Here is a 16,641-nt window from a genome sequence, read left to right on the forward strand (position 1 = left end):
TACCATGTTAAAGATGCCTTTTCCTCTTACATGCGCCAGAATTCGCAACTTCCGGCTCCATACAGCAACATCAAAGTCTTTACTGACTTGTCGCAGTTCACTTTACAAAGGCGCAGGTCCCTGGCTCCTCTAACAGCCTTTCTCAGAGAGCAACAGTTGCAGTATAAGTGGGGTTTCCTGACTAAGCTTTTACTTTCCCGTGACGGCAAAATCCACGTCATAGCTACACTGGAGCAAGGAGTTTCTCTTTTAAACTCACTAGGCCTACAAGTCACTCTCGCCCAATTGGAGAAATATCGTAAACAACCATTGAACAACACTCCCCGCTCTTGGCGCTCTAATACTTAAAATGGCAGGGAAACGGTCCTTCACCGCTGCACCACTTTAACTGTTCTTTACCCAATTTGGGTTTAGTGATACGGGTATTACCCCCCCTCTCAGTGTGGTCCGGGTTAAGCCACTGAGAGTTTCTGGGCCTACTAGTCGTGGGACAGTTAGGAGTGATTGCCCAGAGATAATGTTGATTTTATGTCTGTTTTATATGTTTGGTTTAAGTAGTTATGTTCCTGCAATCTTAGGATATTCGAATCTCTCTTTTCATTCCACAGGAGTCCTGTCTATTCATAAAGACCACGAGCCACTAAGTGTAAATGCTGTATTTTTCATCGTTACAGTTCTCTCATGCCTAGAATGTTCAATATGATAACACATAATGTCCAGGGGTTAAATGAGCCAGTCAAACGTAGAAAAGCATTCCAACATTATCAGAGTCTGAAAGCCTCAGTCTTGTTTTTACAAGAGACGCATTTTATTAACTCTAAACCACCCACTTTTTTGCACCGGGCATATAACAAGGCCTATTATGCCTTATTTACCAAAAAAGCTAGAGGAGTTGCAATAGTGTTCCATAACTCAGTCTCATTTACACATATTGATTCCTTCATGGACCCGGAGGGCAGAATCTTAATTCTTAAAGGTATTCTGGAGGGTAAAGCTGTTACACTGATTAATTGTTATGCTCCCAATGCCTCTAAAACTGCCTTCTTACAACTTTTATCATCCCAACTGGATAGATTATCCTCAACACACTTGATAGTTGCAGGAGACTTCAACGCGGTAGCTAACCCACTTCTGGATAGATCGGTTCAATCCCCTTTCGCACAAACTTTCCCGAGAAAACTTACTAGCTTTCTTTCCAGAAATAAAGTAATAGATATATGGAGAGCCCATAACATCGGCTGTAGGCAATATACCTTTTTTTCTCACCCTCGCCAATCCTATGCCCGCTTAGACTATATTTACTTGTCCCCAATAATTGCCTCCAACTCTACCTCCACGGATATTATCACCTGTAGCTGGTCTGACCATCATATGGTTCAGTCCTCCTTGACTGGTTTCGGTATACCCTTCAATCCCGGCAACTGGAGACTTAACGACTCTCTTTTGGCTGAGGATTCAGATAGACAAGCCGTGGTGGGAGAGTTGGAGGAATATTTTTTGTTTAATAATGAGGATAACACCTCCCCTATCCTAAGATGGGCAGCACATAAACCAGTTCTGAGAGGTATCTTTATGGCAAAAGCAGCACGGGCAAAAAAACTAAAATCACAAAGAATTCAGGTACTAACTGCCGAGCTAGATTTACTATATAAACGGCATTATGGCAGAACAATTAGAGAAATTTTACATGAAATTAATCTGAAAAGAACCGAATTGAACTCTATACTAGATAACTCTCATGCTAAAGCGTTGAAGTTTTCCAAAGCAAAGTTTCTCCTCCGAGACAATAACCCTTCTACTCAGTTCGCACGTAAATTAAACCAATACTATAAACCCCCACATGTCTATAAATTAAAAAGCCCTGGAGGCAGAGAGGAGGTGCTACCTCCCAAAGTCTTAAAAATATTTGAGGACTATTATAAAAATTTACTAGGAACCGATATATTAACTAACAATATGGAACTTAAAGCATGGTTGGATACTCTGCAGTTGCCCTCCCTTTCACCAGATCAGTTGCATACTCTTAATGCTCCGATCACCCCCATAGAAGTATTAGCATCAATTAAGCTGCTTAAATCCTCTACTGCCCCGGGCCCTGACGGGTTTTCACCCTTATATTATAAAAAATTTGCTGACACACTATTGCACCCTCTGACCTCTATGTTTAATGCTGTTCTCCAAGGTGAAAAACTCCCCTCAGATATGCTATTGGCCAATATGACCCTGATTCCTAAACCGGATACTGATCACTCTACCCCGGCAGGTTTCAGACCTATATCTATCCTTAACAATGACATCAAACTTTTTGCTAAAATCCTGGCTACTAGATTAGGCTCCATGGTGCACGGTCTCGTCGCTCCCATTCAAACTGGCTTCATCCCAGGTAGGCAAGGCTCTGATAATGTTAGGCTAGCTGTTAACATATTACAGGATGCTGAACTCAAAAACTCCAGATTTATGATGTTGGGTTTAGACATTAGCAAGGCATTCGATTCAGTGGGTTGGCAGTATCTGACCGCTGCTTTGGAAAGCTTTGGCCTAACTGGCCCTATAATTACAGCAGTTTCAGCATTGTATGACTCCCCATCAACAGTGATCCGCATCCCTGGCGCATCATCCGCTCCTGTTCAGCTCAAACGTGGAACCCATCAGGGTTGCCCTCTCTCCCCATTGCTATTCGCTGTTGCTTTAGAGCCTCTGGCGGTGGCGATTAGACGACATCCTGACATCCATGGTTATGGAATCGACAACATCAAATTAACTCTGTATGCTGACGATGCTCTCCTGTTCTTGACTAGACTTATAACAACCATGCCCAATTTATTCCAAATATTGGATAAATTCGCAAAATTTTCTGGCCTTAAGGTAAATCCCGCTAAATCTACAGCCCTCCCGATTAATCTCTATCCACATACAATTAAATGGTTAGACTCTACTTACGGGTTCAAATGGAGTAAAACTAAATTTAAATACTTGGGAGTCTTTCTTACACCCAGCTATGGGGATTTATATGGAACTAACTTCTCATATACAGTCAATAATATTACTAAACTCCTGAAAACATGGTCCTCATTTAAGGTTTCATGGCTAGGCAGATGTGTAGCATGTAAAATGATTATTCTCCCCAAATTGTTATATTTGTTTCGCATGCTCCCAATAACTATTACTAAAAAATCATTATCTAGCATACAGTCACAAATTAACAAGTTTATTTGGGACGGCAAACCAGCCAGAATTCGAGCACAAGTCCTGTACAGACCCCCTTTACAGGGTGGTATCGGCTTACCCAGCCTATGGCATTATTACTTAGCCTCTAAGCTCAGTCAAATCTTAGATTGGGGAATAAAATCTAACCCTCCCACCTGGTACCAATTTGAATCTACCACAATTTTCCCATTCTACCTATCTACTTTGGTCACGGTTGTAACTAAAAGAGATACATCAACTCTTGCTGGCAGGAACAGGATTGTTTCGTCACTGACTAAGCTATGGATCTCGATTGCCTCATCATATAAGCTTATGACCTTTCCCTCCTCCAGGATCTCCATCTTTGGAAATCCTCGCTTTATTCCGGCTTTTAGGAACCCACAGTTGTTTTCCTGGTGGAGAGATAAAGGCCGTTCAACTGCCAATAAATTTTGGATTAGAGATGTTCCAGTTACCTTTAATATGCTCAGATTTAGTCAAAATGCCCCCCCAGAGGAGGTTTTTCGTTTTTGTCAGATAAAACATTACTTCTCTTCCATCTTTTCTTCACCCCCAGAGTTTGAACCCTCACTGTTTGAGTCACTCTATTTTGGATCTTCACGACAAAAAGGATTAATCTCATCTTTATATGCCCAGCTGATAGGTTGTGACAGTGAGAATAAACTGACATATATGAGAGCTTGGGAGCGCGACTTAGGTACTCAATTTGAGCCAACAGATTGGTCTTATATCCGGACCGCTGTCTCTGGTGTAGTCAAATCTAATATGGTCAAAGACACGGCACTCAAGATCTTATTTCGCTGGTATTACACCCCGGCAAAAATTCATAAAATATATCCCTCGGTCCCATCGACTTGTTTTAGAGGATGTGGATTGGAAGGAACGATACTGCATGTCTTTTGGGACTGCCCCAGAGCACAGCGGTTCTGGAACTCATGGAAAACCATGATCCGAGAAGTGTTTGGCTTTCCGGTTTCGTTATCCGCCTCCCAGGCCCTGTTGTATACTTTTAATGATGATGTGCCAGGCAGATTTAGACCTTTATATAGATACATGCTACTAGCCGCTCAGTGGTCAATAGCCTTCAAATGGAAAACCACAGAACTAGAGTTATCACTGGTTACCCAACGTCTGGACCTAATGATGATAATGGATCGGGTTTATTTTTATAGCATTGAAAATATGGCAAGATTTGATCTCATTTGGGAATCCTGGAAAACATATAGGAGTGCTTAATTTCCCTCGGACATATGTGTTCAATCATTATAGTATGATGTTCAGGTTTGGATTTATTCAGGACTCTTGTAACCAAATACCTTATGCAGGAATGTATCTTGATAGTTCATTCTTTCTTTTTATCCTGTTTCTTATTTTTATGTATGTGGTTTTTTCTTTTTTTTTTTTAAGTTTTATGTATGTGTTAGAGGGAGCAATATAATCTTACACCAAAACAGGTAGGATGGACTGACCCCTGGGATCTCAGAAGGAGGTTCCGAGTACCCCATTTCCCAGGCCGGACGGCCCAACTATCTACACTATGTCCTCTAGATGCTCCCCCATATTTTTTCTTGATGTTTAGTTGGTATGCTTATACCTTATGTTTTATCTGTTCTGCTTTCAAAAGCTTTGTATATTTGTTGATATGCTCAATAAAGCTTTTTAATACAAAAAAAAAAGACTTCAAAAGAATTGCACACCCCAACCGCTACAGAGCCTCTGACGCCCAAAGCCTGCGTGTGCCCATGCCAAAGCCTGCCCACGGAGCGAGTGCAGTAGGTGGCAGTTGTGGTGTGCATGGGTAGCTGCGTTCATGCCATGCATAATTACAATTATTGTAAAGTATTATTGATTATGCAGACTTTTTCTCCCAGTGCAGTATGGCAGACCAGGTGTTGTTTCTAATCACTTTGGAGCACCCAACAGACAAATACATCCCCCGCTAATACATATGATTTTAACTGTTTCACAAACTATATTACACATTATGTATAAATTGTTTAAATGTTTACCTTTCTTGGGCTCTGTGTGTTCTTCTTTCTTCTCTAGCTTCTCTGTAATATTAAATGTAAACTAATGGAGCATTGTAAAAAAATATCAGTAGAGATTGTTTTGTTCAGTACAGTCCTGCATGCAATTATCAGCCAGTTTTACTAGTCTCATAGTGGAGGGGATCTGCAGCCTCCTTCCCTCCTCCTCCTGTCTTTGTTAGGGGAATAAGAAATGCAGCATTTTTCTGAAACATCATAAGCAATGTGTCACCCAATAAGCATAATTAGGCAATGTGCCCACCAACATAAATGTCACTGGCACTAATGCATTACATCTATTACTACACAAAGTATTTGTAATAATTGCATTGCATTTCAGGTTTAAAAACTGTGTAAAATCAAAACAAAAACGCTCTTTTCCGTTTTTGTAACTGGGATTTCTGTAAAATACATGGGGAAGGGTAAACTACATTTTTACAGCTGCTACATGCTTACTATCAGGACAAGCACAAGTGTTATGGCTCCTATTATACTTTTGTTATTCATGTCTCTCTACAAATCAAAAATAACTATTGGAAAATATGTACATCGTTTTTTAAACTAAGTATTTTTAGACACTTTTATGTTTAACCACTTCCTATTAAAAACGTCCTATTTGTACACTGACTAGTGCAAATAAGACATTTTATAAACATCCATTTTGCAGAAATGTTTGTGCCCATTTTAACCCCTTAATGGAGGGTCATGAAGTAGTTTTATTAAGTGTACTGATCCACGCAGGCTTTTGAATTACAGTTAGAAAACGTGGCTACCTGCACTTTTACATAGATCTTAGGGCCCTTTTCCACTAGCGTGATTGCGTTTGCTGAATCGCAAAAGTGCAAATCACTAGCGATTTTAAAATCACTAGGGTTTGCTAAATAACATAGGAATTGCGGTAGGTTATTTCCACTACTGCGATTCGATTTTCAGACAAACGCGATCGCGCGGCGGAGCGATTATTGCCGCGATTTTGCTATGCCCTGCAGTGCATAGCAAAATCGCAAACGCTATCGCCGGGAAAAAAAAAAGATTTTGCTGAATCGCAATCGCTAGCGTTTAGCGCTAATGCTAGCGATTGCAAGTGGAAAAGGGCCCTTAGGGTGTGCCGAAAGCCCTTTATACTATTTACTGTTCCACAAGCTAAATTATACACTATGGATTACGTTTTTACCTTTCTTGGGCTCTGTGAGTACTTTTTCTTCTTTCTTCTCTAGGTTCTCTGCAATATTAAATGTAAAACAGTTTATAGTCCACCTAATAACGTAAAAAAATTGTCAGCCTGTGTGCGCCCATGCCACAGCCTGGCAACAAAGTGAGTGCAGTAGGCAGCAGTTGGGGTGTGCATGTGCAGCTGCATCCATACCATGCATAGTTACAACTGTTGTTCAGTAGTACCATATAGATTATGCAGCTTGCTTCTCCCAGTGCATTCTGGTAGACCATGGCCTATATGCAATTCACTTTTTCTCATAAGTTTTCTCCTAGGAGATAATTTTCACCTTCCATTTAAAACAAATTTTCAGGGCTCTTTAATTGAAAAAGTAGCAAAAGTAGGTGAAAAAGTACTGTCACAATTATTCAGAGTAATTTCTTGCTGGTGGCTTTAAAGTGACTCCGAGCTCAAAATAAATATGAAAATAGTACTCACCTGGGGCTTTCTGCAGCCCAGTGTTGGTCAGGACGTCACATGGCGGCCTCCTGGCTCTTCTCCCAAGGTCTGTCCATATATGGCTGTCCAGCGGCTCCCCCGCGACACTGGGCCGAGTGTCGGGCCCCTTCTTCCGTATATGTCATAGCTGACATCACACGCCGGCCACCTCACGTCATCACGGCGGTCGGCATGACAGTGTGGTGCATGTGCGATTATACCGCGCATGCGCAGTACTGTCGCGTGGCCGCCGTGATGATGTAACGGAAGAAGGAACCCGTTACTCAGCCCAGTGTCGAAGAGTCAGGAGGCCGCCGTGGGACGTCCTGACCAACACTGGGTTGCAGAAAGCCCCAGGTGAATACTATTTTCTTATTTATTTTGAGCTCGGAGTCCTTTAAAATGCATTATATTGATAAGGTAAGGGAATCCCACCTAGGAGAAAACTCTGGAGAAAGAGCAAACTAAATAAAGGCCCAGGTGTTGTTTCTAGTCACTTTGGAGAACACAAAAGACAAACATCCCCCACTTATACATATGTTATGTGTTATCTATCTGTTATACTTCAGACTAGTTCCAGGGTATAGAGACATTGAACCTCACACCCAGACCAGGGAACTTGCGTTATCTATCTGTTATTCATCAGACTAGTTCCAGGGTGTAGAGACCAAGGACCTCACACCCAGACTAGGCATTGTTGATATTTGTTATGACTTACTGCTTTCCTGACTATCCCATTGATCTCTGATTCGGTACCTGATATTCCGTTGCCAGAACCTGCTTGCCTTGGATACCGAATCAGCCTTCTGTCTTTGTACTTTATCTGTCCGTGTGTTGCCGGCCAGGTGTGCCCGACCTCGAGAGCTATCTCTCCTCTTAAGAGACAGTCTCCAGATCAGATAGTGACAACCACCTTCAGGTGTCACTCACTCTCTGGTCCTTCCTATCTCCAGCCTGACTCCACCCCTTGGAGAGTCTCAGGCTGCTGGAAGGTTCCTGTGCCCTCAAGAGCAGTATTCCTTTACTGCCTATGATCACCTGCTCTGCAGGTGCATTACTCAAAATACTACTGTTACACCAAACACTCACATACCTATAGGTGTCCAGAGGTTAGCAATATATCTGTATTATCGGTGATTCTGCAGATCATCAATAATCAGGTATATATCTGTATTCTTGGTGATACTGCAGATCACCAATAATCAGATTCTCTCTGCGTGCTGACACCAATCGTTACAGCAGCATTTTTTGAAATATCATAAGCAATGTTTCACCAAATAAGCATAATTAGGCAATGAGCATACAAACATTATTGTCACTGGGCATTACATCTATTCCAACACAAAGTCTTTTCAATAATTGCTTTGCATTTCAGGTTTAAAAATTGTGCAAAATCAATCACAATCCTGCTTTCGGTCAGTTTGGGGTATCAAATCATGCACAACAACTTTACTGTACCTTTCTTTGTTTCTTTGAGTTCTTCCTGTTTCTTCACTGGAATCTCTGTAAGATACATGGGAAATGGGAAATCACATTTTTACAACTGCTAAATGCTTACAATCAGGAAAAGCTGAAGTGTTATGGCTCCTATTATACTGTATATCTTCATGTCTCAGACCAGACCAGAAAAGTAATTTGTGTAAAAGTATTTACCTTTTTTGAGTTCAACAGGTATTTTTCCTTCTTTTATCTCTGGTTTTGCTGCGAAGCAAAAGTAAAACGGTTGAAACATATCTATATTACTATTAAAAAAATAATTTTAAGTCACTTTGCACTAAAGGAATATGTATTAATCCACCAAGCTCATTTAAATGCAGTTATAAAAGATGGCCAGTGGCTACAAGTACAGTAGTTCAGTGCTCTCCTGCATGTATTACGAGCCAGTTCTACCATTTATATTTACTGTCCCACAATCTATATTTTACATTATGCATACATGTCTTAAATGTTTACCTTTCTTGGGCTCTGTGGGTAATTCTTTCTTCTCTAGTTTCTCTGCAATATGAAATATAACATATTGAAGCATTGTTATTTAAAGCACCAGGTTATTTTCCACCTAAAACTTAAAAAATAAATCAGAATGCTTTGACTAGTTCAGCAATGTGTTGCATGCATTATCAGCCACATCTACTATTCTCACAGTGGAGGGTATTTTGAAGTCTTCTCCCACACGTCTGTGTTTGTGAGAAGTGGTAGAATGCAGCATTTCTCTGAAACATCATAATTAGGTAGCATGTTCCTCTAAAATATATAATTAGACAACATACCCCCACACAACATAATGAAGAAGCGTGTTAGCCTCAGATAAAACAGTTTAGCGGAGTGTACACCCACACAACATAAACACATGAATATTTAATGTGTCATCCAATAAGCATAATTGGGCATTCTGAACAAATTATAACAGTATTTACCTTTTTTGGATTCAACTGGTACTTTTTCTTCTTTTCGCTCCGGCCTCTCTGCAAAGAAAACAAACAAACAAAAAAAACCTGTTAAAGCATATCTACATATTATTTAACCACTTCCCAGCCACAGGTTTTTCCCCTTAAAAAATCATATAAATTTTCACCTCACACTCCTTCCATTCATACACTAATAAATGTATCACTACTTATCAAATGATCTATATATTGTTTTCCCCCCCTCCACAAATTAGGCTTTCTTTGGCTGATACTTTTAGCTAATAATTCTTTTATTTTATTAATAGAACAAATAAAGAGAATTGGCTCTTTAGTGCATGAAAAATCACAAATTACTTTATTTACAATCACATAAATATAATATATATAATACATATATTATAATAAACTTTTATTGTATATGCATTATAAAGCAAATGTCAAGAAAAAAAATAAAACAAATCCTTATTTCTCAGTTTTCAACTACTATAGTTTTAAAATAAAAAGTGCTATGATAAATAAAACCCACACATTTTATTTGCCTACTTGTCCTGGATATTATAATGTTTAAATTGTGTCCCTGGTACAATGTACAGTGATAATATTTTATTTGGAAATAAAGATGTATTTTTTCCGTTTATTTTTTTCTTTATACTATATCGATAATTACAAGCCTTTATTTACATATTAAAGTCTCTAAGGTAACTATTTATGTATATTTTAAATTAGGTAATTTTTTTCGAGTGTTTTATTTTGGTAACTATGGGGTGGGGGTGTAAGGGGTTAAAAATGAATAACGATTTATTTATTTTTATATATAAAAGTATATGTGGGTGTATTTTTTCTTTTTGGCCACCACCAGATGCTACACTTAATTCCTGTGTACTGTGCATTGTACACAGGAAGTGTAATGTGTAACTTTAACTTTGTGAATGTATGCTGGTGTCTCGCTGACACTGGCTACCATTCATCACAGGCACTGTGATCAGCTATGTGAACAGCTTTTCCCATCCACAGATCACGGAACGGTGGGATGGCAAAAGAAACGAGTAGCTGCAGTGCGGTGTTCGCTCGTGGCAAGGTAAATACACAGGTACGCATATCTATGCCCCTATGGTTGTGAAGTGAAGTTTTTAGGGGCATAAATATGCATACCAGTGGTGGGAAGTGGTTAAAATACATATTTTAACACACTGTTGTGTTAAAAAAAAAAGAATGCTGGTCTACAAAGGCACTTGAAATGCAGGTAGAATTGGTGAAGCTTGGCTACCCAGTACTTTTGGCTAGATATTAGCATGCACTGTAACATGTGAAATAGAAAATTTCCTTTTTAGAGCTACTATTTGCCTACAATTAGGACAAGTGGAAGTGTCATGGCATCTTTTATATATTTGTTCTTCATGTCTCCACTCATGTCTTTCCAAAAGGAATTTGCCAGTCAGGTCTAATATTCTCATTATAGAGGGCTAGAGTCAGGCATTTACCTTTTTTGGCCTCAATTGGCAATTTTTCTTCTTTGGTCTCTGGTCTCTCTACAAAGCAAAATTAAAACTGTTGGAAAATATGTACATTATTTTTTTAAAAAAAATATGTATTTTAAAACACTGTTATATTGAAAGAAAGATCTGGTCCACATAGGTTTTTGAAATGTAGGTAGGCAATGTGAAGAGGTTGCTACCAACACTTTTAGATAGAACTTAGCTTTGATCTTTTACCTTTTTTGGGCTCTGTGGGTACTTTTTCTTCTCTCTTCTCTAGCTTCTCTGCTATATTAAAAAAATGTAAAATATTAGAGAATTGTTATTTACAGCAACAGTTTAAAGTCCACCTAATCACTGAAAAAATATAAGCAGATTGCTCTGACTAGTGCAGTGCAGTCCTGCTTGCATCATCAGTCAAATCTAATTGGGTTAGCTGGATAGTGGACCGGGCGGTTTCCTTTGATGTGGGATTTGAGTCCATTGACAAAGGTTCGAATCCTGGCTTAAGCTAGTACAGAAAACAGTAAGGAGTCATTGGACAAGACTCCCTAATAATGGTGGTGCTATTAGAGCACTCCTTAAGTGCTCTACTGCAGCCATTTTGAGTCTGCCAGAATGTTCTGTGTCTTGTCTTGTATATTATTCTGTATTTGAGAAGGGAGTTAGAATGAAACATTACATCATAATTAAGTAGCATACACCCCTAAAATAGGGGTAGAGAGAGGTATTTACCTTTTTTAAGTTCAACTGGTAATTTTTCTTCTTTTATCTCTGGCCTCTCTACAAAGCAAAATTAAAAGAGTTGGAAAATATGTACATTATTTTTTAAAAATAAGTGTTTTAAGACACTTTTGTGCTTAACTACTTACTGCTACTTAAAATATCCTCCTTGTACACTGACTAGAGCAAATAGAACATTTAATAAATATCTATTTTGCTGAAATGTTTGTGCCTGTTTAACCCTTCAATGGAGGGTCATGAAGTAGTTATATAACGTGTACTGATCCACGCAGGCTTTGGAAATACAGTTAGAAAAGGTGGCTACCAGCATTTTTACATATATCCCTTGCTCGTGCTGAAAGCTCTTTACACTATTTACTCATCCACAAACTAAATTATACACCATGCATTAATTTTTTACCATTCTTGGGCTCTGTGGGTACTTTTTCTTCTTTCTTCTCTAGCTTCTCTGCAATATTAAATATAAAATATTGGAGCAAGTCCACCTAATAATTTTAAAAAATAATCAGCATAGATTTCAAAAGATTTGCACACCCCAACTGCCGCAGAGCCTCCATCACCCAAAGCCTGCTCACGCCCACACCAAAGCCTGCCCACGGAGTGAGTGCAGTAGGTGGCAGTTGTGGTGTGCATGTGCAGCTGCATCCATACCATGCATAATTACAACAGTTGTTTAGTATTATAGATTATGCATTTTTCTTCCAGTGCATTCTGGCAGGCCAAGTGTTGTTTCTAATCACTTTGGAGCACACAACGCCTCTAAGGCGCTTATAGTGACCTTGAGACTGTACTGCGTGTACTCCTATTTGTTATTGCCTGAGGAAGCAGGAATATACCTGTGAAACGCGTTGCATGGTTGTCTGGAGTATATAAATACACCTGTTGTTGTTAAAAAGCTGACAGTATCTTGTCTACTTCAAGGAGGCGAGTCCAGCACCAACTCCTGAGGAATTTTAAATGGTTTAGTACCTTTTATCCTGCTGGCGCCTCTGTTCACTCTTATATTACCAATATCCACTCCTGGTGGAGGGGTCGATCCCCATCTCTTTTTTCCTGATCGAAAGAGAGCGACTTTTATTCCTAAGTGAGGACAGGTCTAATCTCCTCACCTGCCTGTACAGTGGTTACCTAGGAGGTAACCCACTTTTGTGAGTATATACACTTTTCAATTCCAACCTATTGTTTTGCTTACTACACTATATTGGGCTCTCGGTGTCCCTACTTTTGTTTATTGTTACAACTGTGAACAGCCCATCTAATAAAAATGATCAGCAGAAATTGTTTGACTAGTTCAGTGCAGTCCTGTATGCATTTTCAGCCAGTTTTACTATTCTACTATTCTCATAGTGGAGGGGATCTGCAGCCTCCTTCCCTCCTCCTCCTGTCTTTATAAGGGGAATTAGAAATGCAGCATTTTTTTTTCTGAAACATCATAAGCAGTTTGTTGCCAAATAAGGATAATTTGGGAATGTTCCAACCAAAATAAATGCCACTTTTACAATAATAGCATAACATGAATGGGAATAAATGTTAAAAAAATAAGCCAGATACTTGCCTAAGGAGAGGGAAGACTCTGGGTCCAATAGAGCCTTCCCGCTCCTCTCTCAGGTACCGTTCCGGTGCTGGCTTCCCTATAGCAGTATTCAACTAATTTGGTCAAACACTGCTCTCTCCGCCGGCGAAGGGAAGCTGAGTGCCCGAGTGCTCCCAAAGATGGGCCGCTCCATACTGCGCACGCGCGAGCCCCCTTTCCCGTGCACTCCGGCATGTGTAGTATGGAGCCACCAGTCTTTGGAAGGACTCGACTCCTGAAGACTTCCAAAGTCCCCTGCAGCAGGAGCTGTGGCTGCAACAAGGGCACCGGAAGAGGAAAGAGAAGGCTCTCTTGGACCCAGAGCCTTCCCTCTCCTTAGTTAAGTATATGATTTTTTTTTTTTTACATATCGATTTCCATTAGCTTTAAATACCACTGAATGCCTGTCTAGGGACACATGGGATTCAGCACCACAGAATATGTTGGCACTTTATAGATTAATAATAATGATAATAATAATAATCATATAATACTTGTATATGTATGTTCATAGCTTAATAAATCGTTTAAAATCAATTACAATCCTGTTTTCATTTAGTTTGGGGTATCAAATGATGCACAGCAATTTTACTGTACCTTTCTTTGGTTCTTTGAGTTCCTCCTGTTTCTTCACTGGGATCTCTGTAAAATACATGGGAAAGGATGAATTAAATTTTTACAGCTGCTGCATGCCTACAATCAGGACAAGCAGAAATGTCAGGGTGCCTACTATACGTTTGTTCTTCATGTCTCCTCTCTTTTTCTTAGCCCCATAAAAAACAATTTGTGCATAGGTATTTACCTTTTTTTGGTTCAACTGGTGCTTTTGTTTCTTTTATCTCTGGTCTCTCTGCAAAGCAAAATTAAAACTGTTGCCACATACCTACATTATTTGTGTACAAAACAAACAAAAAACATTCACAGAAACAACAGAAGCCCAATATGGTTTAGTATGTTGCTAGTCACATATGAGAGAAAAAGAAGTGAATGGTGATATACTCACACGTGTGGGCAACCACTTTAATTGGCATTTGGGGAAGCAGGGCCGGCTCAAGTAACAATTGGGCCCTAGAGCAAAATTAGCCTGGGGGCCCCCCAACAGACACCCCCTGACTAAAAAGCGTCATTAGAGGCCCTTTGTTGCAGCCAAATTTCCCTCCTGGGCCCCTGACCTGGCTGCTGAACCCTCTCCCAATCACCTCCCAACTTAACAGATTCTGCAGAGTCCCTGGGGAGTAACAGTTAAGATGGGGGAGGGACACTTCTGGGGCCCTGGGGCAGTTGCCCATTTTTTCCTATGGTAGCTCCGGCCCTGTGGGGAAGTATCGTTCCCCACTCAGCCTTGGTTTTTGAAGTGGTATGGTCCAAAAAGTAGAGAAACTTGTGTGCAACATAACCCCCCCCCCCCCCCAACAGGGGTCAAACTATACGTAGTAGAAGCAACTAGAAAACATTCACTGAATGCAATTTTGGACTTTTTATTTTAAAAAATGCACATTAATAACAACAACACATTTCATGGCCTATAGTGGCTTCTTATTATCTTCAGGTCAAGATACTGTAAGTGCTGAAACAGCAATACTCTGAACTCTGAGCACCTACTTTATTGATTATACTGTTTTTAGTCTATTTTATCCTTTGTGGATGCCTCCAGTTGCTTCTTGTATCTTCCATTATTTAGCTTCTCTGCACTATTACATGTAAGATATTGGAACATTGCTATTTACAGCAAGTTATAACCCACCTAATAATTCAAAAATATTATCAGCAGAGATTGTTTTGACTAGGTGAGTGCAGTCCTGCAGTCCTACCAGTCAGTTCTACTATTCTCGTAGTGGAGGGTTAGACTCGTATATTTACCTTTTTTGGGTTCGACTGGTAATTTTTCTGGTCTTTCTACAAAGAAAAATTAATACTGTTGGAACAATTGTACACAATGTTTTAATATGTATTTTAATACACTTCTGTACTTAAAGAATGTGTAGTTATCCACATGGGCAGAAGAACTGCACCTGTGCAGAACACTCCAGGCCACATTATTGCGATCGTGAGTGTCGCGGTCACACACTAACGTGCAGGCGCAGAACAACCCAGCCTGGCGAGGTTGGCATCTCCATCGGAGGGGAACCCAGGACACCGGAGCTGCGACGAGGGACAGATAGGCTGCCAGGGGCTGGAAGAAGCCCCAGGTAAGTAGATTACATCAGATGTATCCTTTAAAGAAAGAGTACTGAGCCACATAGATAGGCGTTTTAAATGCAGTTAGAATTGTTGGCTACTAGTACTTTTCGAGAGATCTATTTATATTATTTACAGTCCTTAAAGCTATATTATAAATTATGTATATTTTGGATAAAAGGCTTAAAGAGGAACTCCAGTGACAAATAGTAGAATGTTGTAAATTATTCAGGATACCCACTTTGATGTTAATTACCCTTGTTTCAGCATTAGATAAACTTCCTATAGCTATATATTGTTATATATTAGGATGTAACCATGACATCCCAGTGAGGTTTAGCCTAGGCTATTTATTATGCAGCCTTCTTTTTCCAGTGCACTCTGGGAGACCAGATGTTATTTATAATCACTTTGGGGCACACAACAGACAAACATTTACCAATGATACATATAATATTATTATTCACTGTCCCACAAGCAATATTATACATTATGCATACACTGTTCAGGTTTTTACCTTTCTTGGGCTCTGTGGGTACTTTTTCTTCTTTCTTCACTAACTTCTCTGCAATATTAAATGTAAAATATTGGAGCATTGCTGCTTACATCAACAATGTAAATTACCCCTAACAATTATCATCAATGATTGTTTTGACTCGTTCAGTGTAGTCTCACTTGCGTTACCATCCAATTTTACTATTCTCATAGCTGGAGTGTATCTGCAGCCTCCTTCCCTCATCCTCCTGCCATTGTTAGTAGAAATGCAGCATTTTTTTTTAAACATCATACGCAATGTGTCACCCAATAAGCATAATTAGACAATGTGCCTGCCATATATTACAACATAAAGCATTTACAATAATTGCATTGAATGAGGGGTTTAAATACAAGAGTATGCCTGTCTGGAAAAACATGGGACATACTACTTGCATATGTGTGTTCCTAGCATGAAAACTTGAGTAAAGTCAGTTAAAATCCTGCTTTCATTCAGTTGGGATATCACATTATTTACAACAACTTTACCATACCTTTCATTGTTTCTTTGAGCTCTTCCTCTTTTTTCACTGGAATCTCTGTAAAATACATGGGAAAGGGTAAATCATATTTTTATAGCTGCTACATACCTACAATCAGGACAAGCTGAAGTGTTACGGCATCTATTATACTGTATCTCTTTGTCTCCACTCCTTTACCCCACTCCACAAAAGCACTTTTCAAAGGTATTTTACCTTTTTTGGGTTCAACTGGTGCTTTTGTTTCTTTTATCTCTGGTCTCTCTGCAAAGTAAAATTAATTGTAATATATGTATTTTAAGAAAATTTTTACTTAAATAAAGTGTATTGATCCACATAGGCTTTTGATGTGCAGTTAGAAACAGTGG

General features: G+C 39.5%; 1 protein-coding gene across 50 annotated transcripts in view; it reads right to left on the reverse strand.

Moving 5' to 3' along the window:
• LOC137503854 (titin homolog) overlaps positions 1-16,641 on the reverse strand; it is a 1,065,379-nt gene that overhangs the window by 180,240 nt on the left and 868,498 nt on the right. For 48 of the 50 annotated variants that reach the window (XM_068231415.1, XM_068231409.1, XM_068231432.1 and 45 more), the window contains 16 exons: positions 16,490-16,537; positions 16,289-16,333; positions 15,778-15,825; positions 14,943-14,978; positions 13,885-13,932; positions 13,680-13,724; positions 11,910-11,957; positions 11,501-11,548; positions 11,003-11,053; positions 10,772-10,819; positions 9,300-9,347; positions 8,839-8,880; positions 8,539-8,586; positions 8,344-8,388; positions 6,409-6,456; positions 5,217-5,258 (listed from right to left, as the gene is read on the reverse strand). In XM_068231415.1, the coding sequence (XP_068087516.1) occupies positions 5,217-5,258; positions 6,409-6,456; positions 8,344-8,388; positions 8,539-8,586; positions 8,839-8,880; positions 9,300-9,347; positions 10,772-10,819; positions 11,003-11,053; positions 11,501-11,548; positions 11,910-11,957; positions 13,680-13,724; positions 13,885-13,932; positions 14,943-14,978; positions 15,778-15,825; positions 16,289-16,333; positions 16,490-16,537 (738 nt within the window). The remainder of the gene's footprint in view (positions 1-5,216; positions 5,259-6,408; positions 6,457-8,343; positions 8,389-8,538; positions 8,587-8,838; positions 8,881-9,299; positions 9,348-10,771; positions 10,820-11,002; positions 11,054-11,500; positions 11,549-11,909; positions 11,958-13,679; positions 13,725-13,884; positions 13,933-14,942; positions 14,979-15,777; positions 15,826-16,288; positions 16,334-16,489; positions 16,538-16,641) is intronic. The other 2 variants (XM_068231404.1, XM_068231411.1) reach the window with 2 other exon arrangements.

The sequence above is a fragment of the Hyperolius riggenbachi genome, chromosome 4 (assembly GCF_040937935.1).
Source record: "Hyperolius riggenbachi isolate aHypRig1 chromosome 4, aHypRig1.pri, whole genome shotgun sequence".
Classification (NCBI taxonomy): Eukaryota; Metazoa; Chordata; class Amphibia; order Anura; family Hyperoliidae; genus Hyperolius; species Hyperolius riggenbachi.